The sequence below is a fragment of the Nestor notabilis genome, unplaced genomic scaffold, assembly GCF_000696875.1.
Source record: "Nestor notabilis isolate BGI_N333 unplaced genomic scaffold, ASM69687v1 scaffold1509, whole genome shotgun sequence".
Lineage (NCBI taxonomy): Eukaryota > Metazoa > Chordata > Aves > Psittaciformes > Psittacidae > Nestor > Nestor notabilis.
The window spans coordinates 119,665-145,010 of NW_009943905.1; the positions used below are offsets into that span (position 1 = coordinate 119,665).

Here is a 25,346-nt window from a genome sequence, read left to right on the forward strand (position 1 = left end):
AATGTAAAATCCAAAGAATCTCCTTTAAAAATGTCACATTTATTATTGAAAGTAACTTCCATATGCCAGAACTGAAGTGTGACAAGTACAATTTAATCACTAGCAAGAAGCACACATCTGTGTAGCTTCCATCATAGAAGTATGTACATCCTGAACATGATAGTCTGACTTTTTGCCCTTGCTGCTCAAACCAACTGAACTGCCTTCTTTTCTTCTGAAGGAAAGACTGCCATATCTCAAAAGTGTTTCTATAAGATCAGGTTATCTGTCATGGAAAGCCAAGCCATTGGCTGGCTTCCTGGAAGCTTGAGACCTCCTTTGCTGAGATACATTACAATAATTGATCTCACATAGGTTCCCATGTACAGCTGCATGTAAATGTATCTTGTCAACAAAGGGGAAATAAATCATTCTTGATGTCTATCTTGAATGCTTCCTCAGGCCCTGGAGGACCGTCCAAGTTCTTTGTTGGTAGATCAAGGTGACAGCAGCAGTCCATCCTTCAACCCTTCAGATAACTCCCTTCTCTCCTCTTCATCACCCATAGATGAGATGGAAGAAAGGAAATCCAGCTCCTTAAAAAGACGACAGTAAGACCACATTTTCAATCTGTTTTTCACAATGTTTTGAAGAGACAAAGGAATTGTTTAAAAAAAATGTCCATTTAGAGCTAGCAGCAGAGTTGTTAGTCTGAAAGCAGGAGGGCTTCTGTTAGGTGCCAAGCATGTCGTTACATTATGCAAAGAAACAATTTTTTCTTCAAACGTGAGTTGCAGTTTCAATTTCCTGTGATTTTTAATCATACCTGTGACTTCTGTCACATGTCAGTCTCAGTTATTCAGGAAGATGCTGATCTTTAAATGTTCAGAGGGCTATTAGGCTTCAAGAAGCTGGTCATTCCCCTTCAGAGTGTGTTCCACCACACTCATAATTTCTTTATGTGGTAGTAAACTGTTACTGTGGTAGAACAAAAACATGCCTGGTTTCAAAATTATTTAAATCTGTGGATAGAAATAACACTTCATACATTTAAAAGTCTCCAGACTAGAGACATAATAGCATTTTATTTTAAACAGTACTTAAATGTTTAATATTAATGACACAGGTAAGAAACGTCTGACCTTAGATAAACAACCAAATCTGTTCCAGTTCTAAAGTCAAAGCAGCATGTAACTTAGAAAAAATGTGCATCAATTCTTCCATTTCAGCTTGGCTTATCAAACGTAGGTGACTGCAAATGTGTAAAAAGTTGCCATTAATCCTCTTTAAGCATCTGTTTCATTTTTTAATGAAATGTGTTCACCATTTTCTTTCCACTGCAGCTATGTCTTACAGGAATTAGTGGAGACAGAACGAGATTATGTACGAGATCTGGGTTACGTAGTTGAGGTATGGTTTTTCATTCTCTTGATTTTATTTTTTTCTCAATGTTGTACTGACCGGTTGTGTAGCTAGAACCTCACTTTTTCTTTTTTCCCCAAAAACAAAACAGGAAGAAACTGAAAATGTGAATGTTTGCATTTGGAGTTTTTCCGCCTGGAGGCTTTTAATGTATTAGAAATAGGGCATCTAATCTTATACCCTTCTTTCTTCACTGTTATTGTGCGCATCTTACTGTTCTTCTAAGGAGTATAGTTCTGTCATTTTTTTTAAGATCACTACCTCTGGCCTAATGTATCTTAGACTAGATGGTTTTATTTAACACAGGTAAATTAAAAAAGCATTGAGGCTCAGCACATATAACAATTATCCTGGATTTGAAAGACTTGCTTCCTCTCCTACTGCTAGTCTTCTCTTAGACTTTCTAGTTTCCCCTTCTGTAAAATAAGATAACATCACACATGTCCCTTCAATCTTCAGCTACCAACAAAATGCATGTGGAAGAGTAGAGAGAATGAGCATGATAGTGAATTTCAGCTTAACAAGGTTCAATTCATGAACTCTGTTTTAAAGGGAGGGAAAAGAAGATTGGCATTGTGATAGTCTTTTTTAGAGTATTTAAAGGGTGTATTAGAAGGCTATGAACAGATGCATTTTTGTAACTAACAAAATAATTCCTGGTAAAAACGCTACACACAAAAACATAAACTTTGCAAACTAATGAGACAACTATACGTATACACAAGAAAAGAGAAGACGGGACTATAAGAAAATGTAAAAGGAACTTCACCCAGAATGCTTGCAAATAGAATTGATGTTAAATTTTTTTGGTGTTCGGTTTGCTCATACTGCAAGTAGTAGTCCATGCAGTGCAGTGCAGTCTCCTATGCAGTGTAGCTGCTTGCTTTCTCAGCACACTTTGGTGTAGGGTTAGTGTGGATGACTGAAATAAGTCAAATAAGAGCAAAGGAGCACAGAAGCCAGCTCGGTGGCTCTGACATGGACTTGGTAATAGACCTCCCTGGCAAAACATTGCAGCTGCTTCAGACAAGGAGGAGGGCTGTACAAGTTTCCTCTATGCTTTGAGCCTGTTCAGGCAGGCTAAATTACCTAGGGTGAATTGATCTTTCCAGCACTGGGCCGTGTCACATAGACAACCTCAAGCCAATTTGTGGTATTTTTTGTCTCTGCTTTATGTTAAGCTATGTTACAGAATAGTTTTTTTGTTTGGCTTTTTGTCCCAAGCAAGCTGTTGTCATGAGCAGTTTGGACAGCTTCTGGGAAAGGAGGGATTAAAAGACAGCTAACTTTTTAAAATTAAATGTTCACAGTGAATTTCTTTGGGCTGTTGCAGGGTTATATGGCACTTATGAAGGAAGATGGTGTACCTGATGACATGAAAGGCAAAGACAAGATTGTATTTGGAAACATTCACCAGATTTATGACTGGCACAGAGAGTACGTATAAACTTGGAAACCATCTGCTGAACAGCTCTATCTAAAAAATACTAGACTGACTTTAAGAAATTAATTTTTTTCCCTGAAATATTCAGATAGAAGGTAAATACAGTTGGTCTTCTGCTTTGAGTTGTAGGTACTGCATATTCAGCTTATGAATATTGGCATAAAGATTTGCTTTAAACAAGGATGCTTATATAGGGCAAGTAAGAATTAGATTCTCAATTGAGAATCTGTAGTATGGATAATGTTATGTACAGAAGTTTGAACATTGTTTGAGGCTTTGTTTTCAAAAATGGTTTGAAAACAAAGAATACAATCTAAAGAATTTGTTAGGGGTTAGCATGGCAATATGAGCACCTCAGGCATTCTAACTAGGAAGGAGAGAAGTTTCAATCAATAGGTGAAATTAAAGAATTCTATTAATGAACACCAACATTTTTTTCATCTTGGCATGGATTCAATGTGTCCTTTTGGAAATCCGTATCAAAATATTACACCATTAACATTGTCATTTTGGACATATATTAATATCCAAAGATGCTGCTAGAGGACACGAAGTGGATCTTGCAATAAGACCACTTCACCTTGCAATTAATTACCTGTTGCTGTAGTGTGTGCTATCAGAAAAAAGTACTTATTCTATTTATGTTCAGCTTCTTTTTAGGAGAGTTGGAGAAGTGCCTTGAAGATCCAGAGAAACTGGGATCCCTGTTTGTCAAGCATGTAAGTGTAAATGTCACAGTAGTGGCTGAGATTCCTCCCTCTTCAGCTGGGGAAAGAATTGGGAGTGCCAGAAATTCATGGTGTTTAGTGAAACTGAATACCCTTTATAGTTTTATATAAGTCCCTGTTTTTCCACTTTTCACGTATTTATTAAAAAGCATGACCATGTGATACTTGTGGGTATTATAACACTTTGGAAGGGAATCAGATGAACTAGTTATCTAGAAACTAGATATCAAAATTGAGAATACATCAGATGTGCCACTAATCAGTCATTTTAGTGTCTCTACGTATAAAAACAATTTAATATCTGTTTGAGATGAGGTCTCAAGGTATTCCAAATCAGGCAAGAAAGCAGAAGGGAAACTTGCCTGCTATATATGATCATTTGCACAAGTATACAAAGACTGAAGACAGACTGGATTAAAGCAGATTTAATAGGTTTCAGATTTTCCCTGTGGTCTGTGTTTGAAGTCAATACTAGGGTACCAAAAGAGCATGGAACCAAATATGAATGGAACAGTAACACTGGAAGCCTAATTTCTGGACTAATGATGAGGAATGAGCTGTTTCATTTCTGAGGGATTATTAAAAAAACAGGCACAGGGAGAGGGGAGAACTCTGGCACTGGTAAAATGGTAAACCTGGAGGAAATAGCTCTCCCTGGTTTTGATTGTTGTTTTACTTTCTCCTGGTGTATTTGCAACTGAGTTGTCTTTGAAAGGCACCCTTACCACTCCAGATGGAAAGGCAAGCTGTGATGCTATTACAACATCCTCTAGTAAAACCCTGACTATCAACTAGAACATGACAATTCAGTTCCTGCTCTTAATCCATGTTTTGTGTCCTTTTCAGTCTCCATCTTACTTCTTCCTTTTTTGCTTTATATTTGTCTTTCACTGGCCAGTACTGCATAGGTCTCTGAGCACCAAAGCCTCTAACAGCAAACCAATCCTAGCAAAATAACAAGAAAGATTTTAGAGTAGGTAATAGACACATATGGCATGTCTGTGTTTCTTAACTAGTAAGGCTAGTAATCAAGAATGAATCTTAAAAGCTGAAGTTATGCTCTCTCTCTTTTTCTTTGTTGCTTTGGTGTTAAAATCACATGCACAAAATACAGAATCAGAGTTAAAAAATGCTAGTGCCACAATTTCCAGGTTATGTTACCTACGTCCACATTCAAACTCCAATAGGACAGCTAATGCTAAATACAAGACTTGAGAGGTTTCTCCCAACTACTCTGTACAGCCTAACAGGAGGAGGTCATTATTCTAATATATTAGAATAATAATCATATTATTAAAATTAAATAAAAAATATTCTATTTCAAATGCTCCATCCATTGCTTTTGCTAGAAGAAAACAATTTTCATAATTTTATTGTGGGACCTGCTGAGCTGTCATCTCTAAACACTTGTTCACAAGTATTTATAACTGTGGCATTTTTTTCACTTGTGTTGCCTTGCTAAAATCATCATGATATTCCCAAATAAATGTGTTTTAAATCTGTAATTTCTGCATGCGTAGCTGGTGCTTTTCCTCAAAAGGACCTTTTTAAGTTAACGCTTTTGAACAGCTGTACTTCTTAAAATAATGCTCCATTTCAATCTGGCATGTTTTTTGTTCTTGATGATAATGTATCATTCTGTATCTTTGTTCCTTTAGGAGAGAAGGTTGCACATGTACATAGTTTACTGCCAAAACAAACCAAAGTCTGAACACATTGTCTCAGAATACATTGATACATTTTTTGAGGTAAGTTCCTGAGAGAGAACATATGCAGGTGAAGGGTATGTACAAATCACAAGTGTTACCAGATCTGTTGACCGAAACAGAAACAAGCAAAAAAAAAAGAAGGCAGTGAAAATAGTTATTACTGTTTTAAATTGTAATTGCTTGCGATTTCTGTTCTGATTTCTCAAGTCTGATACAGATGGGTTCATCTCTACCTCCTAGAGATGGGTTCATCTCTACAGGAAGAAAATAAACTTTAGGTAGAAGATTTTTATCAGTAGTCTCATCTTTACAAGCCCTAGTGCAGGCAGTTAATGGTGGCAATTTTGGATAAGCAAAGATCACTGTCAAAAATAGACTATATAAAACCTGTGATTGAAAAATTACATTTCACCATACAGTCTTTTCAAAAAAGATATAGAAGATGCTTGGAAAGGGGAATACTTTGGAAACAAAGCTGATACAGATAAGGGGAAGGACTCCAGCTTTTGCTATCTGAAGATTAGATTCTCCTCTGACTTCTGCCAGTTTCTTGTGTTAGCCATTAATAGTGATATATCCTGCTGTGTTTCTGACTGAACAAACAAAATATGTTTTGCAACCTTCAGGATCTAAAGCAACGCCTGGGCCACAGACTTCAACTCACGGACTTGCTAATAAAACCTGTGCAGAGAATTATGAAATACCAGCTGCTACTGAAGGTAAAGTGATGTTGAGATGAATGATTTAATATATGTGTTAACAGATATGCTTTGTTTTTTTAAATACTGCTGATGCTTTTCCACCTTCCTCCAGAACCCAGATTTGTAAGCAATGTCATATGATTATTTTCTGAGCATGTTTAGATATAAAAAAATGCAATAGGACATTGGTCAGAATTTTGCTTTTTCTTCTTAACTGTTAAAAGACCAATGACCTCAAGCCAGTGACATGGAAATGTTTAGAATTTGTACCAATGTCATACGAAGGGGAGAGGGATCTCCCAGCTGTTTTCAGATGTAAAGTGGTATGAGTTGTTGGGACTTATCCCAACTTTTCCGTCTACTTCTGCAACCATTTTAATGTCATGTAAATGCTTACTGAAGAGCAACCCTGTGTATCACAGAGGTCATTGCCTTAATACATGTTCTTGTATGAGATAAATCAAAACAGTGAATAAATCTTAAAAACTAAGAGGAGGAAAGCACCGCAGCAAGCAGCTTTAAAAAGAAAATTTTTCTTTGTGTCTTCTGCAGTCTGTCATTCTCTGACAGAAGAGAGCAAATTCAGATTTTCTAAGATTTCTCTCTGCTGATTAATGAGAAAAGTACTCATTGTTGTTTGTTTGTTTTTCCTTTTTCAGGACTTCCTCAAGTATTCTAAAAAAGCTAATCTTGACACAACAGAACTAGAGGTACTTTTGGCACATTTTCTATTAGTGATTTGAGTGCTCTTTGAACTTCTCTTATTTTGACAGTCACTTTCCTTTTTGATCTTCTTGAGAATGTGATTATAAGTGTTTACTTTTCACATTTCTGTTCTAAAGCAACCATAGCAAATGAAACAATTTTGTGCTGCTAACTCATTTGGAAAATAAAGTTTTGACTTTTTATTTGTCTTGAACAGAGAGCTGTAGAGGTCATGTGTATAGTACCAAAACGGTGTAATGACATGATGAATGTTGGCCGCCTGCAAGGATTTGATGTAAGTTGGCTGGGATTTTGCTTTGAGTTTTTGTCAGGTTCTCCAGAAATCAACATTAATATTGTTGGGAGAAGTGAAGTAGGGTGCTCCCTCACTATCTGGTTAGCTGGGGCAAAAAGCAGTGAGCAGAATTCAAGTCTTAGCCATGCCAAGGACTTTTTCCTGGGAAACTTTACCTGTTGTGTCAGTCACACTAGGTAAGTCCCTCTGCAAAATCTACCATTACAGTTCCCTTATTGACTAATGACTTGCAAAACAGTGAAGTAATCAGTTACCAGCAAGCAAGCAGACCAGACTTCAGTAATGTAGGCAAAGGAGGAGTTACTAAGATCAGTAAAGCACCTGAGGCAACTGTAGCCCTTCTCCTTGTTTTGCTAAGTCTAGAAGAGATGGAAATCAGCTATCAAAGCAGTATGCATCAGCCAGACCATGGTCATATGTTCTAGCTTCAGAGCCCTTTCTGCTCTGTGGTGCAAGTATAAACTTGAATTCTTCCCCTTTTTGGCACCCTGGAAGACATTGGAAGAATATAGGAGTTACTGTGGGAGTTGTTGAGAAAAGAGAGATTGAAAGCCTTAGTGTTACAAGCCTCCAACTGCAGTTTGAATTGGAAAGGGTAGAGTGATGAAGGGGATTGTTTTTTTTTTTCCTTGGTGATGTTTGTTTTTTGACAAAGGGCACAAGAATATCATGTGGTAGGAGGATCAATGAATATATAATGGTCAGTAACACTCAAGAAATTGGGAAATGTACAAAGCTATTTTAACATGAGCGTCTGCTCAGAAAGGTTGATTGGGGAGAGAAATTAAGAAATGCACTAAGTGTGTTTCTGCTTGCCTCTGTGTTTAGGGTAAAATTGTAGCCCAGGGTAAGCTCCTGCTCCAGGACACATTCTTGGTTACAGACCAGGACACGGGACTTCTGCCACGCTGCAAGGAGAGACGGGTCTTCCTGTTCGAACAGATTGTCATTTTCAGTGAGCTGCTAGATAAAAAGAAAGGTTTCTCCATGCCCGGATTCTTGTTTAAGAACAGTATCAAGGTAACTGTTGTGTGTGAGTCTTTGTGTCCCCTGCACAAACTCTGCTAAGGTAGCACTTTCTGATTTAGTGAGATGTCACTAGTGACATCTAGATGTGCAATCATAAAGCACAGGGAGGTGTCATTTCTTGAAATTATTTCCCTCTGAATTTGTGCTCACACTAATGATAAATTGAAGTCTTAGGGTACTCTGATGCTTCCCAGGTGAAGCATAGCAAAACAGGTGTTCCTGTACAAAACTGGACAAGCATTCACAAAGAGTTTAGTCTTCAGCTCTGTGCTGTACGTACACCACATTGCAAAGTCATCACAAATAAAGATAACTCTTCACGTACCCCTTCTTTTGAGTTTAGGCTGAAATCATTCCCCTCAAACAAAAAGTGTTTACCCTCCTTTCAAGCTTTCACTGAAACAAAAACTGATTATACTAGGGCCCACCAGCCCTCCTCATGAAGCATTTTAGGTGGACCATGCTTCTCTTAATTCACCTTGGTGCTATTCCTGCCAGCTGAGCACCCTGTTTAGTGATGGCTGAACAGCCTGTTCCAAGGCGTTGCTGTATGTGCAGCAGAAACCTTTGGCATGGGCCAGTGGTAAAGCTCCATAGCAACTTCAGCATTTTAAATAATACATAGGGAGAGTGAAAGACAGTGGAGAACATTGGGCCATAGTGACCAGCTGGAGATTGTTCAGGCATAGTGTTTCAGTAAGATGTATACTGAACTTTAGTTTAATGTAACCCTTCATTTCATTATATTATTTTACTGAAGGAAAAGAGTGGTCACCATTTGAAGATCTGACTCTGAGCTCTGAAGTAAGATGTTGTAGAGGTATGTTTCTCATAAAATACATGAAGTAAATTCCCTTTTTTTCCATGAAGGTGAGTTGCCTTTCCCTGGAGGAAAATGTGGACAGCGATCCATGTAAATTTGCACTAACATCAAGAACGGGCGATGTCACGGAGACCTTTATTTTGCATTCTGCTAGTCCAGGAGTCCGCCAGTTATGGATCCATGAAATTAACCAAATTTTGGAAAACCAGCGCAACTTTTTAAATGGTAAATGATTTCTTTTCACTGCAAGTTCATAATTGAACGACTTTTCTCTCATCTGTTGTTTCGCAAGTTCTTTTTTCCTGAGCTAATACAGAACAGTTGGGGGATACGTGCCGCATTTCTTCTTCGGAACAGATGCTAGCATTTATTATAAGAGTAGTAGTCTGCATTTACATGGTGTTCTCTTGGTGAAATTTTCCAAATGTTTTGTAGGAGTGAGTCAAGTTTGGCACCATCCATTGAGGTGGAGAGCTTGTGTATCCCTTTTAAGCAAATGCATGCCTTTACAGGCTGAACCCAAGTGGAATTTTGAGCATCTAGTCAGAATGTTTTGTTTGTGTTATTTTGGTGTCCATTGTTGTGTCATACTGTGGCAACAACATTCAGATTCTGCAGGAGAAAAGTAGAAGACGATCATGTCTGCTGTGATACCAGAAGTTTCTTGCTGTATTTTTGTATCCATGAGTTGTTGCCCCCGTGTAAATTTTTTTAAAAGGGTTGTAACGGATGGAACAACAAGCTGAGAATTTGGAGTCAAACCTGTGTTTTCCCAGCTTAGATGCTGACTGACAGTGTGATCCTAGAGGAAAACATTTCTCCCTGGTTTCAGAGTTTTCATCTTTAAAAGAACAGGTCATGAAGGTTTGATATAGAAAAGTGACATGTCTATGGCATGACCAGCATTGCTAAGGGAATTTGTCTTGTTTAAACAGCACTCCCGTTCTACCAGTAAACATGTCTGTTTTAAAATGTTCCTGTTCCCTTTCCTGCCCTCCTTTGCCTGACCGCGTCCCCTCCTGCCCCCACTGCAGCCTTGACGTCCCCAATCGAGTACCAGAGGAACCACAGCAGTGGTGGAGGTGGCGGCGGCAGCAGCAGCGCTAACAGCAGTGGCCCCAGCAGCTGTAGTGGTGTCCCCAGCTCCAGCAGTAGCCGGCCATCCCGGATCCCCCAGCCTGTCAGACACCATTCCCCAGTCCTGGTCTCCTCTGCAGCCTCGGCCCAAGCAGAGGCAGACAAGATGTCAGGTATGTCCATTCACAATCTCTCCCTGCCACACTACAACACCTCCTTAGAAACTGGCCTGAGCCAGCCAGACAGGCACCCTCCCCATGCAGAACTGGATGGTCCTCAGAGAGAAGCTGAGCAGATTCCCAAGATGAAAGTTATTGAAAGTCCCAGGAAGACAGCGGGAAACATTTCTGGCTCATCTGACGGAGCCCAGAAAGACTTACGTGGAAGCTCAGAGGACAGTCGATCAAGAAACAGCATAGGATCACTGACGCTTGGGAAGCCAAGGCCAGGAGCCATCTCACCAATGAACTCTCCTCTCTCCACGACTTTCCCTTCGCCTTTTGGCAAAGAAACCTTTCCACCCAGCAGCCCCCTGCAGAAGGGCTCCTTTTGGAGCTCCATCCCAGCATCCCCTGCCAGCCGCCCTGGCTCCTTCACTTTCCCTGGGGACAATGACTCCCTCCAGCGGCAGGGTTACCGCCCCCCTTCACACAGACAGGACACAGACCGCATGAGCACATGCTCTTCGACCAGCGAGCAGTCAGTTCACTCCACCCAGAGTAATGGGGTAAGAGCGGAGCACCTCTGTCCTGCGAGCTCTTCTAAAACCTTCCCATGCTTTCTGTGCATTACCATCACTCTCCGTACTAACTTCTGGCTCTCCGGTGCTGTACTGCTCTGAAATAATCAACTGTTTGAATATCTTCTGCACATTAAAAGAAAAAAATTTTCTACCTCTCTGTGTATGTATACATACAAATGTGGGTATGTACACAGACACAATAGCGACTGCTAACAATAGATGCAATTTCTGCCTCTGCTGAAAACCTAGATCACTAGGCTGATACTTTACTAACTTGTTCTCCTTTGCTTTTTTTGTGTCTAATTTGAAGGCACATAATTAACATGCTGAAGCGTGGCAGCCAGAGCACCTTGGTGTATGCATTGCAGCCAGCGCTTAAATCTGACTTAAGGATTTTGGCAGATTGCCTTGGGGCTTTTTTACCTTTCATGCACAAATCCGCCACCATTGTCCTGTTGAGTTTTAACTTCGTGGAGACATTCTACAGTATGTTCCCTGGGCTGCTTGGTTTTATTTTTCATAAATTTATTTCACACTCCCCTCCTCAGCCTTAGCTGATGTACAACATTCTCTGTGTAAGTCCTGTGTCGGATCAAGGAAGCTTCCTGCAATCCACTTGAAACAGGCCAACAAAACATGGTTAAAATAATCCTACTACTACTACAACCAAAACAAATAGTGGCTCCGCTTGTCTTTTCTGCATTGTAAGAAGAACTGGTTTAGGGCATCTGGTTCAACCTTTTAGTATGCACTTGGTGTGTTTGTGCAGAAAGCTGGGGTGTCAACAGAATCTACAGTCTCTGTAATAACATCTGCCAGGAAACGCAACACAGCAATTACAGGGGCAAGTGCAACTCTAAAGCAAAACTTTCAAGGCACTTGCCAGTGGATGGGGTAGGCAGGCTATGGTGCCTTTCTCTTTAAACTCACATTTGATTGTTCTCTCACTAAGTGTTGTGTTCAGGAATGTTTGTTTTTCCACTCTCTCACAAATAGTATGCAATACCAATTTGCAAATCACCTAACTTGCCAGACCTTTTGTAAATGCATGCTTTTCTTTGTAGAACTGTTTAACACACAGAGCTTTCTTGACTTCTTAGTTCTTACTTTTATAATAGCTTCAGAGAAAAGCAATTATGCTTTGCATGTACCGTATTTTTTATCCTGATCTTCCTTCAGCTTTTGATTTGGTTTAGCTCTGTCTTGTGTTTATCTTCAGTCTAGTAAAATGTGATGATAATATAATATCTGGGGTAACTTGAGTATTTTGCAGTTACTGCACAGTATGTGTATCAAGATGGTGGTGCAGAGAAGACTTGCATAGTATTAATTGATGTTGTTCCATTAAAAAAAAAAAAGAGGGAGAGACAGGATGGTACTGAGTTTTTAAAACATTTTAATTTGATACAATCCCAGCAAAGGCACAGTGCTTGTTTTTATCTTACTGTAAAACAGAATATCTGAATGCATGCCTTCTGCTTCACAGCTATGTTTCTTTTAGTTTGGTGATTGAGATGGGTCATAATTCTTCATTTATAACCTCATTTCCACATCATGCTTTAGTAGGATTTCATACTATATTCAACAGGCCAGGGAAAATGGGTTCTTAGGTTTTATTTTGACTTAACCATTTGTGTGTGTGTATTTACACATGGTTAAAGTTGGTTGCTTAGGATAAGCAACTTCTAAGAAGAAGAAAAAGGAACTGGTTTTGCTAGTATTTCAGGAATATGGGAGGAATTTTTCATATTTTGGTTGCCAGTAGTCCTCTAACCCCATACTTGAGGTCAATGATGACCAACAGAACTTGCAGTAGAAAAACATTAACTGTGCAAGAATAATGACTTCCTTGCAGGGCAAAAGAAAAGGCTATCTTTCTGTGGTGAGAATAAATTCAGATATAAACACATTCAGAAGAACATTTGACATCTAGTAGTTACCAGACATCTATTTAACAGATTTATCTTTTATGAAAAGAAATATCCAGAGTTTAGTATGACCCCTCAAGACTTAACTATTAAAAAGAAATGTTATGTTACAGGAAAGTCAACATGCAGCTACACAAATTCTGCTGCATGCTAAGTCTAAAAGAATGAGTTTGAACAAAAGCAACTTTCTCTGAATAGATTTGTAGCTAAGAGAATCTAGCAAGTTGTAATCTTAATTTAAACAATGACTGTAAATGAGACTGGGTTTTTGGTTCTTCTGTTCCCAGTTTGCCTGAGTCATGGAAGGGGCTTGCTAACATGAAAGATCATGCAGAAAGTCCTCTAAGCCAGATACAATGAGTTCTTTCACTGGAAATACAGCATCTTGAATTGACATAAATAAACTTTAATAGAAATACAATTCAGGATGAGCTCTCTCTCTCTCTGTGGTAGCATTTGCTTCATCATCCTAATAGGGGAAAAAAGACAGGATGGACTTGAATCACCCAGTTGAATAAAATAGTCCAGCTAGAATAAAATGTACAGATTCACTGGAAACCCAAGCATCAATGTGCTGAACATGCTATGAACGAGTATTCTGAGACTGTTACTTTCCAAATGTCTTGGTTTCTCAGCCAAAGCACATGAGCCAGAGCTCATGGGAAAGCACAGACACTGAGAGATGGAGCGATGTATTCAAGACCATTAGCAGTTTGGAAGAGAACTTGGTTTTCAAGGCTCCCAGTGTACCACACTGTCCACTGACCCCTGCTGCATCTCCTCAACCCTCAGGGGAGAAATATTTGACAGTTTTGAGAATCCTGTTTTTAATCCTATGTGCCAAGCTTTCCACTCACTACTAGCACATATGTGATGCTATCATGTGGTTATGCTATGTAAGTGATAGTAGTCTCCAGCTACATCTGGGTACTGATACCCTTCTTCAGCTCAGTTACTACTAGGCAATAGTGAGCCCTCATTAGTAGTGACCTGAAACAGTTTGAAGTAAGAACAACAACAAAAGACAGGCACACACAGACATACATACCTCATGCCACATCATTAATAGGCCATCCACTTTGGTTTTAACTTCTTTCAAGAAAGAAATAACTTCAGGAAATAGGTGCTAGGAAAGACTAGATGTGTTTTTTGTCATTAGAATTTCCAGTGTTTATGAGGTAATGATTATGATTTTGAAACTGCACCTGTAAGACCATGAAAAACTGTCTTACATGCTGTACTATAGTTTTGTTGCCAGATAAAGATGTGAGGTTCGGTGTCTGAGATTGAAAGGAAGAGATCTATGTATCTCAGATCTATGTATAAACTGGCTCTTGGTTAAAGGAAGTAATCTTGAGTAAAAGTAACTGCAGCAGCTGTACTTGAATGTACTCAAAGTTCAAATTAATTTGTACAAGATAAATAGACACAGGCAGCTTTAAAAGAGAAATCACAGCTCTTTTCTTTGACTACAGCTTAAGTTACGTGGACTATGCAGGTAATGTAGCAGGCCAAGAACAGCTTGTCTTCTCCATGAACTTTAAACTTGATTCTTTTTTTTCCCCCTCTTCTTTCTTTCTGCTTCCAATTGACACTTGCAGAGTGAAAGTAGCAGCAGTAGCAATATCTCCACCATGCTGGTGACACACGATTACACGGCAGTGAAGGAGGATGAGATAAATGTCTACCAAGGAGAGGTCGTGCAGATTCTAGCCAGCAACCAACAGAACATGTTTTTGGTGTTCAGAGCCGCCACTGATCAGTGCCCCGCAGCCGAGGGCTGGATTCCCGGCTATGTCTTGGGGCATACCAGTGCAGTCATCATTGACAACCCTGATGGAACCATCAAGTGAGTGCCTGGGGGTGTGGAGAAGGGAAGGGAGAAGGAAAGCTTCCTGTTTAGACAAGGCTTTGAACCTTTTAAAACTTGATGTGATCTTTGAGAAATAAATGAACATCAAGCAGAATGAGTACTTGAGAGGTCCCTTAGCAAACTTTAAACTACAGGCTAGTAAGAAAGGGCTCAGAAGCACATCATCTTTATCATGTAGTAGTAGAAAAAGCTGTAGTAGTTCAGTCTTCTGGGAAAAGATGATGAAAGTATACATTATCTAAGAGCAGCAGTTTTTTATGGTTTGTTTAATAGAATTAGTTACTAGGCTAGACATCTTTGTTTAGGAAGACATGGAATGTTTGTTCCAAGTGAAATGAATTTTAGAGTTCCTAGGTCTCTGCTTTGAGCTACGAACCTATTAAATGACAGGTGATGCTAGAAAGATCTCTCTCAAATCTGCAATGGAAGAAATTATATCAAAGTTCTTAGAACTGAAGTTTTATGTAAAGCTGTATTTGATAGGAATTTCATATTGATCATTGCTCAGTTTGATTGTAAGTTTGTATTTCATAGAGAAAGCTTACCATTTGAGCAAGAAAAGTATTTCAAAAAATACTGAACTACAGAGTAATCTTACTAGCTTGCTTACAATTTTAACTGTGGGTTGCATGTCTTACGGAATAATGAGTTATTTCATTTCAGTATACTTTAATACAGTGACACAACATTTTGACATACTTTTCGAATTCCATTTGAAACTAGAGAGTATAACGCATAAACTGGAGTTGGAAAATTTTATCAAAGTTTAATATTCTGTGTTCAGGAAGTCAACGTCTTGGCACACAGCACTCCGTTTAAGGAAGAAATCTGAGAAAAAAGATAAAGACGGCAAAAGGGAAGGCAAGCTAGAAAATGGTTACCGCAAATCCCGAGAAGGACTTGCCAATAAGGTTTCTGTAAAGGTAAGTGTTACAAAGACATAGTAGTTTCCAAAAGAATTTGTGTTGGGATATCTTTAAAAGTAGCTTCTGTCAGAATTTCACATGAAGGAATTGGAGGCAACAGTGGTTTGAAAACAGGAAGATAGAATCTTTGAGCCTGCAAGCGTGATATAGCAGGATACTGCAGAAAGAGTAGAACGTGCAGAAATTCTGGTATTCAGATGTTTCTTGGATCTTCGTGGGTACAGTAACTTCAGCCCATCACTGTGCTTTGTTTTCTACCATTCTTTAAGTTATTATAAGGTTATCAGGACATTAATTCTTTAATTTCTCCTTTCCAGCTTCTCAACCCCAATTACATTTATGATGGTAAGTTGCTTTAATTTTTAAAAGTTGTAGTAAATATAATTTGATTAAAACATTATTTACGTCGTTTAAATTTGCTTGATACAAATTACGCTGGGAACTGAGTGTTTTTTATCAAATTGTACATAGGCTGTTTCTGGATAAGGGAGACAGTTAATGCGATTAACTGGTGCTTATTTTTTAAGATGCAAGGAACACATTTTTGGTCACAAGTCCAAAACAACGTAAAATACAAGGACCATATGCCGTGTTATGTATGGAGACTGTATGGAAGTTGAGCCTTGCTGAATTTGCAAAACAACACGGCCAGGAGTTGGAGCTGCTTCGTTTTTCACCTTTCCCCCTAAGGAATGTTCAGGATTTCTCCAGTACAGAGGCTGATCAGGACAAAGATAGTGGCCCTCTGGAGTTAGAGCCAAACTGGGTTTTTATCTTAATACACAGCGCCAAACTTCTTGAGTTCCTCCTGTGAAAAAGGGAAACCACTACCATGCCTCAGTGGATGAGTGAAGTGTTTTGTGTTGCCTTTTGTAAGCTTACCTGGATATAAAAATAGCCTAGCTGAGCACATCCTTAATTACTTTTCACTCTAGGGTTTCCACAACTTGCCATACACAGGGTGTTTGATTCACCATGGTAAGCTTTGGGGTTATCTGTGCCATAGCAGTAGTGTGGTGTACAAGTTCATATGGAGAACATTTCACTAGTCATGCAGAAGCCCAGCAAGTGGCTTAACCATGGCTGTGCTCCAAGGATAGAGGGATAGATAGCCCTTGGAAATTTAAAACACTGTACTACTTTGTCTAATAAAAACGAGAGAGTACAAGGAATAGAAAAGCAAATTTATTAACTTCAGTTGACCTAATGCCATTAATTTTATTTTTCCAGTTCCCCCAGAGTTTATAATACCATTGAGTGAGGTAACATGTGAGACAGGAGAGACCATCGTGCTTAGGTGTAAAGTCTGTGGTCGCCCCAAGGCTTCAGTTACTTGGAAAGGTCCTGATCATAACACACTGAGCAATGACGGTCATCACAGCATTTCGTACAGGTACAGTAATTTGTGTGATGTTCAACAGGAACTGTTAAAGTTGTTTTATTTTCTATTTGCATCCTTGGTTCAGGATAGCTTTTGGCTTTGAGGCATAAAGATAGGGTTGCCCTCAGAAATATTTCACAGCTAAGATTTTCTGGAAATGTTGTGTAACTTCTGTGTACCCAAATGTCACATTCCGTTGTTTTTTAAAAACAAAAGAAAAAATCAGCTGATATTTCTGATTAGCTATTGCAGAAGCCATTGTGGTTCTGTCACACTGACCTACTGCTTGAACCAGAACAGTATGCTGTCACATGCCAGTGCTGCCAATCCTTTCTTTCCATTAGTAGCATTCCACCATTTTGAGCAAGATGACTGCTTTCAGATCACACTACAGTATTTTGCAAAGGAAAGCATCTGGCTCCTACTGACATGACAATGTCAGTGTCTTCATTGTTGAAACACAGAAATTAACATTTTTGTCTGGCTTTGGCTTTGCTATGCTAGAACTTACCAGTCTAACTGGTAACTCAAACACCTGATTAACAAGAGAAATTGCTGTATTTTGGGCTGTGAAACTGCATATTAGAAAAGTTTGGGGTTTCTTTTCTTTTATATCAAAAAAGTGTTGAATGAGTAACTTCAGTGTGAATAAATGTAGAATGAAGGGATTTTTTGTGAAAACTTTCTCATCAGTAGATGTAAGAGTATGTCATTTTAGAGGTGTGTGGTTTAGCCCAGCTCCCCTGTAAACTTGGTGGCATGTTCTACTGCCTCTGTAATTTTTTTACCTCCTGCTACTTTCTCATTTTCACTGGGTATGATTTTTTTTATGGGGAGACAAAAGGCATTGTGGCAGCTTTGCTACTGCATCCAGTAAGAGTAACTCTTACTATTCACTAGGTTTAATTCACTATGATTCATTACTGTTACAGAATTATATCCAGTAAGTCATGTTGGCTGCAGCTGGCAGATTTTTTAGAAATAATACTCATGAAATGTTCTTTGAGCTGGGGAGCGGGGCTCATCTTCCTGTGTTCCTAAAATTTACGTTCTTTTTTTTCACTGAAATTGTGTGCTGAAGACCATGGCAAATAGTGTTTGGTTCAGTCAGTCAAATGACTTGCAATAACTGGGATGAATCCAAAGGAAAGCTATAAGAACAGTAGAAAATCTTGAAAATATGTCTTATTGTGAAAGAACAATACAATGTTAGAGTTGTTTTGAGCCTGAAGGTGAAAAGCATAGAGAAGACTTGCTGAGTGTTTACATTTGTAAGAGACTTTTGCAAATAAAATTACCTGCTGTTCATGTCCATGGCAAATGGTCAAAAAAGTACTAGAAAATAATTGCTCAGAGGAAGATTTAAGTAGGCATTTAAAGACAAACCATCAAACAAAAAGGGTGGTTGAGCAGTGACAAAGATTAAGGAAGAGTCTGCAGAATCTGTCTCCTGTGGTCTCATATTGCTGGTTCTCCCCTGGAGAAGCATTCTCCCAGGTATTCTGAGGTCTCCAAAGTTGTGATGAGGTGCAATTTCTGTATTAAAGGAGGAGCCATCTCTTACAAGGGATAAATGCTCTTCATGTGCAAATGTTAGGTCAGCTTCTATATACTGGGAATCAGGGATGGAAACTAACCTTTCAGAAAGAAGAGTGATGGATGGTTGTCTCTATATGGCTTCTTATGAACAGAAGGAAGTAGAGGAAGCAGGAAGAAACAGGAGAAGCATTTGTTTTTCAGACAAAATGGAGCCTGGGACATGCTGAGACAGAGTGTCAGTCAGGATGTATTTCTAACAGTCTGTAGGCTATTCCAAGATACTTGATGACACAAAGTACTCAGTTTCTGGTAGAAGCTTCTGAAATGGCAGGGACAGGGTTAGTAATGTTTGTCCAGAGAGAGATAGGGGCTGGAAAATAAGAAATGTCAATCTAACAGTGTCAATCTAAATTTGTCTATAGCTTAGGGTCTGTAAAATGAATATAAAGTTAACAGATGCCATTGTGTTTCCCAGTGACTTAGGAGAGGCTTCACTGAAAATCATTGGCGTCACTGCAGAAGACGATGGTATCTATACATGTATAGCTGCAAACGATATGGGTTCGGTTTCATCTTCTGCCAGTCTACGAGTTTTAGGTAGGCCTGCCTCTTGCTTTTTTTTATTCTCTGGGGTGTTTTAAGTCTGGTACCCATAGTCCAGGAAAAAGAAGACCCCAGCTCTTGGGCATCTCTCTGTTAAAGGAATATTAAAACAAACCTTTTTACCTGTGATATATTGCTTGTTTCAGAAGGAATAGAGGCATTTTTAGGATATAACTATTTAGAGCTTCATACAGACAAGATGCCTACAAGATTTCCTGGAAAATAGAGCTGCTTCCCCCACCACCACCACCAGGTAGCTGATAACACTGGGTTTTTTTCCCAGTGGCAGGTGTATTATTAATAATGAGGCCTACTGTAAGATACCTATCCTTTTGCTTCCAACTTGCTAGGGTTACTCATTCTCGTACAGACAGTTCCTGCTTCACCTGCATTAGTTCCACTACAGAATTTGCATTGGCCCTGCTACTTTGGTGTGTAATCCAGTTTGCCGTGCTGCCACCCTGTGTTTTAATGGGAATTAACAGGATGGGGTGATTCCACTGATAGTATCTCAGCCAAGGAAACTTTCTCGTCAGGCGAGTAAAAAGCTCTTGATGGGCAAGAATCAGTGTGAAACTGTGCTTTAAGAAGCTAGTGCAATGACTGTCCTTCCTACACCAGTACAGAAGCCCAAAACTGTGATTAGGTCAGAATCAGAGTCACAGAAGTCTTGCAGACTAAACTACCATCTTTCAGGCACGGTCATTGGTCTTACTGGTCTTAGTTACTCTCCCTATACTCAGCTCTACCAATACTTGTACAAAGAAGCACTGGCCCCAGTTCTTCTGGAGACGTCCCACCCTTCATTTCCCCAGTCCATAAGAGCAAAATTGAAGCTCCAAGGCTGTAGCACAAAGTAGGGTTTCCATATCAAGCTATGAAGTCTTTTTCAGTCCTTCAGACTTGAAGAACTTGCCATTTGATTGTAGTCAATTCTTGTATGTTATCTTGTGCAAAGAATAAGTAATACTCCTTGCTCAAACCATGAATGAATTAGTTGATTACAGAAGTAATTTTCTTTTTCAGCTGCAAGAGGATGGTCGATATGAGGCCATGAGTTGCTTTTCAATATGGACATACTCTGTTTCAAAAGAAAGATGATAGGGGCCAATCTGACTGAGGCAAATTCTTTCTGAAATCTATTACCAAGTTGAATATGAAATCCAAATATTTCTCCTTCTGCAAACATCTGAAACAGTACATTGGTTATAATGACAACGAGTTAGTTCTAAGGAGGATCTGAGTTTCCTGAATCTTGGCTACACTGTTGTTCTCCTTTTTTTGTAGGTCCTGGAAGTGATGGGATCATGGTAATCTGGAAAGACAATTTTGATTCCCTCTACAGTGAAGTGGCTGAGCTTGGCAGGTGTGTTCTGTATGCTGATCTCCAAAGCTGTCTATGTCAAAATGTTAACTTATCTTTAAAAAAAAAAAAAAAATTTCTCTGAAAAGTACTTCTCATGTGAGCCTAAAAGGCCAGAAATACATTGGATTAAATAAAAATGAGGAAGCAAAAATTCTACTAGCGCTAGATGGCACTGCATAAAAAGAAAGTATTTAGGCTGAAGTGGTGTCATAGATTAAGAGGTAAGATTTTTGTTTGTTTTGTTTTTTTAAACATGCCTTACCATGACTGATGCTGCTTCTGTAGGGAAGCTCTTCTAAGCCTGTTTAATTAGGGTATGAAAATTACAGACAGAAGTCTGAAAATGAGCCACGTAAGTCACATAGAGTATACATTTGTCCAACTAAATAATGACCTTTGAAAAGCTGGTTACTACTCGGACTTGGAGTCGCTGCAAGTGTGATGGAACAGATCTCTTATCAGGAGATAATTACTTACACAGACACATTTTGTCGAAGATGCATGCACTGAAAACTGGTTTATGTCCAGAAACCGCTCTGTGATGGTAGCATATTAGAGATTTGAAATTAGATCTCTCTGAGGATATCTTTCAAGGTAAAAATATGTGCTTAATGCATCTCTTGGTTAATTCTTTCCTTTTTATTGTATTCCAGGGGCAGATTTTCTGTCGTTAAGAAGTGTGACCAGAAGGGAACCAAGCGAGCAGTAGCCACTAAGTTTGTGAATAAGAAGTTGATGAAGCGAGACCAGGTTACCCATGAACTTGGAGTCATGCAGAATCTCCAGCATCCCCAGCTCATTGGCCTTCTCGATACCTTTGAGACCTCCACCAGCTACATACTAGTGTTAGAAATGTGTGTGGACTCTAACATTACCTGTAAAATGCAATCTCTAAGCTGACTTTCTGAGGCATTTGTGGTGGTTTATGTATAAGGAACTTTAAGATATCCTAGAAGTTTGGAAACACCTAAGTAAAATACTACGATTATCTAATGCTGCTGTTAAAGTTTAATACTCAGAAAGAAACAGGTTGAGATATTAAACCAAGATGTAGATGATTATCTTAGTCTGAATGTTCAAGAATTTTTTTAATATTAGGTAGTTTCACAAGTGAATTAGGAATGTTGTGATCTGGTACCTTGATATAAAACCTCCTATTCATATCCTAGACCTCTGTTTTGTAGGTGCTGCAGGCTACAGTTATTCCTGTAGTCTGTGGTCTGTTAGGTTTTTCTTCAAGTTCTGATACATGGATTAATCCAAAATGCAATCCTTGTCATTCCAATAGGGCTGACCAGGGTCGCCTTCTAGACTACGTCGTGCAATGGGGAAACCTCACAGAAGGGAAGATCAGACTCTACCTGGCAGAGATTCTGGAAGCTGTGCAGTATCTTCACAACTGCAGAATAGTACATTTGGACCTAAAGGTGAGCACTGAATGGGATTCCTGACTGTGTGCACTATTCCAGGCATAAAAACCTCCCTCTTCTAAGAAACTGGCAGCTGGGAACACAGAAGTGTGAACTGCTTTGAGACTGTATGGAATGGTACGGGTCAGGGCTCCATCCCCAAATGCTTTAGATCACTCATAGTCCACAAAGCAGAAACTTTGAATTCCCTGTGCTTTCTCCTGCAGTTTGCTGGCCTTGTGTAGTCATTTGTGCTGGAAATAATTGCTGACAGGAACAGTTTTGTTTGATTTTTATTTGTTTGTTTACTTTCTGAGAAAGCTGCAGCAAAAATCCATTTCTTAATCCAATTTCTTTCTTAAGAAGCATAGAGTTTGTTGTGAGAGACTGCTTTTTCCTCTGTTCGTGCAAATCTGTTTCACATCTTTGCACTTTGAAGGCTGTGATAACTATGTGAATTGGGCCTTGGTTCTACCCTTTTGAATTTTACTGATTCCACGAGGATTTTTTGCATTCTAGTAGGAAAAGCTATATAAAAAGGTCTTAATGTGAATATTAATTACAAACTTATTTACACTTGATTTTTTTTTCCCAGTCTTTAAATGCAAGGGTTTTATTGTCTCTGTGTCATAAAGCAAATAGAGCAGTTGCTTTGTTCACCCCGTATGTGTCTTCTTCAAGCTTAAGTTCCCAAACACAGGTTTCTGTGAAACTTTGCCAAGCTGCTGTTGTAAACATCTGCAATATTATCTGTCAGAACTGTATTTCCTGCAGAAGTGATACTGCCAGCAGCTAAAAACACATTCATTGTGTACTATCGTTGGCAAGAAGCTGCGTGTCCTACCTTGGTAGGACTGCCTAGGAGCTGGCCTTTAGCAGTAGTAGATTGCAGCAGTTTGTTACGTTCTTGAGCTGACAGCACTGGCTGGGAAACAGTAATGTTGCAGCATTAAATGTGTGTTAGACTGACTTGAAAAAAGATATTTTAACTTTTGCTTTTATGTTTTCTAGCCTGAAAATATTTTGGTGGACCAGAGTTCCACTAAGCCAACAATAAAACTGGCTGACTTTGGAGACGCGGTCCAGCTCAATACCACGTATTATATCCACCAGTTACTTGGAAACCCAGAGTTTGCAGCTCCTGAAATTATTCTTGGAAATCCTGTTTCCCTCACTTCAGATGTTTGGAGCATTGGAGTGCTCACATATGTCCTTCTTAGTGGCGTCTCTCCTTTCCTGGATGAAAGTGTAGAGGAAACTTGCCTGAATATTTGCCGCTTAGACTTTAGTTTCCCAGATGACTACTTCAAAGGAGTTAGCCAGAAGGCCAAAGATTTTGTATGCTTCCTACTTCAGGATGACCCAGCTAAGCGTCCCTCGGCTGCACTGGCCCTCCAGGAGCAATGGCTGCAGCTGGGGAACAGCAAAAGTGCTGACAGCATTGACATATCCAGACTGACTTCATTCATTGAGCGGCGAAAACACCAGAATGATGTTCGACCCATCCGTAGCATTAAAAACTTCTTACAGAGCAGGCTCTTGCCAAGAGTTTGACCTTGCCTGAAGTTCTCTCTCATTCTCTTTCACCTGCCAATCAGACTGGAGATGGACTCCTCCTGCCAATCAATCAGACTGGAGATGGACTCCTCCTGCCAATCAATCAGACTGGAGATAAGACTCCTTATGCCAATCAGCTGTTGACTTGAATTTTGAGGAAAGCAAACCCCGAGCCAACCAGCTGCTAGCGAATGTTCGTGTGCAAACGCATTCCAGGGGGACCCGCGCGGGGCAGCGTGGGGAACTGGCGATGCAGACTTCACTGGGGTGGAGGACGATAGCACTGTACTCTGCAAAAAGCAGTCACGAGCGATACAGTAACAGTATTTTATTCAGGTTTCTGCAAAAAATTAAAAAAAAAAATAAAAATAGTTTTTTTAATAAACCAGAGTTGAATTTTGCAAGTGAACTTAACTACCGTTTTCAAGATTTATTCAAGGAAGAAATGCCTATGTTCAAAGCACTGGTGTTAAAAATGAAACCATGCCTGGAGAAGACTCACCAAAATGGCTGCCCATTGGGACGGCCTCCATTTATAACATCTGGTTTTCACTTGGTCCTAGAGCTTTCCAGTTGCCTCGCCTGTATGTATCTCACGTAGCAGTGCACTGAGATCAGACTCTGCTTTTAAGTGCATCCAACCTCAAAGTTTTTGCATACAAATAGAATGAATTGTTTTGCTCTGATAAAATGTAGGCCTTACTTGTATATAGACTGTTTCCTGCCTTCGGTCTGTAATTTTTTTCCCCTCTCCCCTTATCCTTTTTTTTTCCCCACTCCTTCCTAAATGGTGGTATACCACTGTGCGGGTCTTCAGTTTGGGTCAGTACTCACTGTCCCCTTAGAAAAGGACTTCGGGTTGGTGCCCAGCTTTGCCGACCCGATTGTCAAGCAGTATACAGCAGGATGAAATACTGTAAATGCACTCATTTGGGATTTTGTTTTCTTTCATATCATGTGCAATGTTGTGGCTTTAACATTTTATGCAACTATTTATGAGGACCTCTGTTGTAACTGTAATAAATATATAGAAAAAGCACATACTTAGTATGGTGAGCTTTATGGTTTTGTTTGTGTATTTGGGGGTTCTGGGTGGGCAGGGGTGGGTGTGTTGTACCACACTGTCATTATTAGTTTAAGATGAGGGTTAGCATAGAATTTAGTCAAGACTGGTCAGTTTTAAGGTTTGCTTAAAAAAGAGAGAGAGATTCGTATCCCAGATCTCAACCTGGTTAAGAGGTAGGGTGACAATTTTTAAGATTTATTGTTATTATTATATTCCAAATGCCAAAGTCTGACTTTCCCAAAATCAGTCTCAACACTTAGTACTTTTTAGGCTTTTCAAATATGTGTTTACTTCTTTCTGTGAAATGAACAAATGAATTTTGTGCTCTTTGGTGAAGAATACATTCAGAAAGTAGTGGTCAGATGAGAATCTGACACGTAATGTAATTGTCTTAGTAAATGTTTTTAAGATTGAAGTAATATTAACGTGAGCTATTTAAAAAGGCAGAGATGGTTTTCTGTGCATCACTGACTTCACATGGGTGTGTTGTCATCTATGTTTGTGTGAAATGCCGTGTTTAAAGAAACCAAGCCGACATCCCACAATAGTTAGATGTATGGGTCTTAAGCCATAACCTAGTTTGGGTTAGTTTTGATCTTTGTGGCTTCCAACTGTATTCTATTTATTCCTTTTTGTTTGTTTATTTTTTGGTTTTGTTTTTGGTTTGGCTTTTTTTTTTTTTTTTTGTTTTTTGTAAAGTTGTACAGAAACTTTTTAAAAGAAAACAACTGACTACAGAACTGGATGTGTATTCGTACCAAGCTCATATCATTATGTTTGTGTATTATTTTCTTTTATTGTTTTAGTTAAACTTTTGCTTTATTTTGCATGTATATTTCTTTGTACAGTGACATTACATGTTTACACAGTATGACGTGATGTAAATACTTTATTTTGCCATCAGTTATTTTGAAAAGAATTAAACATATTTGACATATTTGCCTGATCTCTTGCTTTAAGGAGTTTGAAAGTATGGGTTTGGTTATTTTTCAATTGGGCTCTGTATTTAAAAAGAAAAAAGTA

General features: G+C 39.1%; 1 protein-coding gene across 1 annotated transcript in view; it reads left to right on the top strand.

Moving 5' to 3' along the window:
* The window catches only part of LOC104411671 (triple functional domain protein-like), a gene marked incomplete at its 5' end in the record, with an annotated part of 141,820 nt that extends 118,468 nt beyond the window's left edge, over positions 1-23,352 (top strand). Inside the window, 20 exon segments of the mRNA XM_010022152.1 lie at positions 442-590; positions 1,323-1,389; positions 2,735-2,838; positions 3,495-3,564; positions 5,232-5,321; positions 5,909-6,001; positions 6,643-6,693; positions 6,906-6,983; positions 7,833-8,024; positions 8,904-9,081; positions 9,891-10,660; positions 14,205-14,452; positions 15,261-15,399; positions 15,720-15,747; positions 16,633-16,795; positions 18,798-18,919; positions 20,213-20,291; positions 20,945-21,145; positions 21,580-21,718; positions 22,712-23,352. Coding sequence (XP_010020454.1) covers positions 442-590; positions 1,323-1,389; positions 2,735-2,838; positions 3,495-3,564; positions 5,232-5,321; positions 5,909-6,001; positions 6,643-6,693; positions 6,906-6,983; positions 7,833-8,024; positions 8,904-9,081; positions 9,891-10,660; positions 14,205-14,452; positions 15,261-15,399; positions 15,720-15,747; positions 16,633-16,795; positions 18,798-18,919; positions 20,213-20,291; positions 20,945-21,145; positions 21,580-21,718; positions 22,712-23,254 — 3,504 coding nt within the window.
* Positions 23,353-25,346: the final 1,994 nt, after the last annotated feature.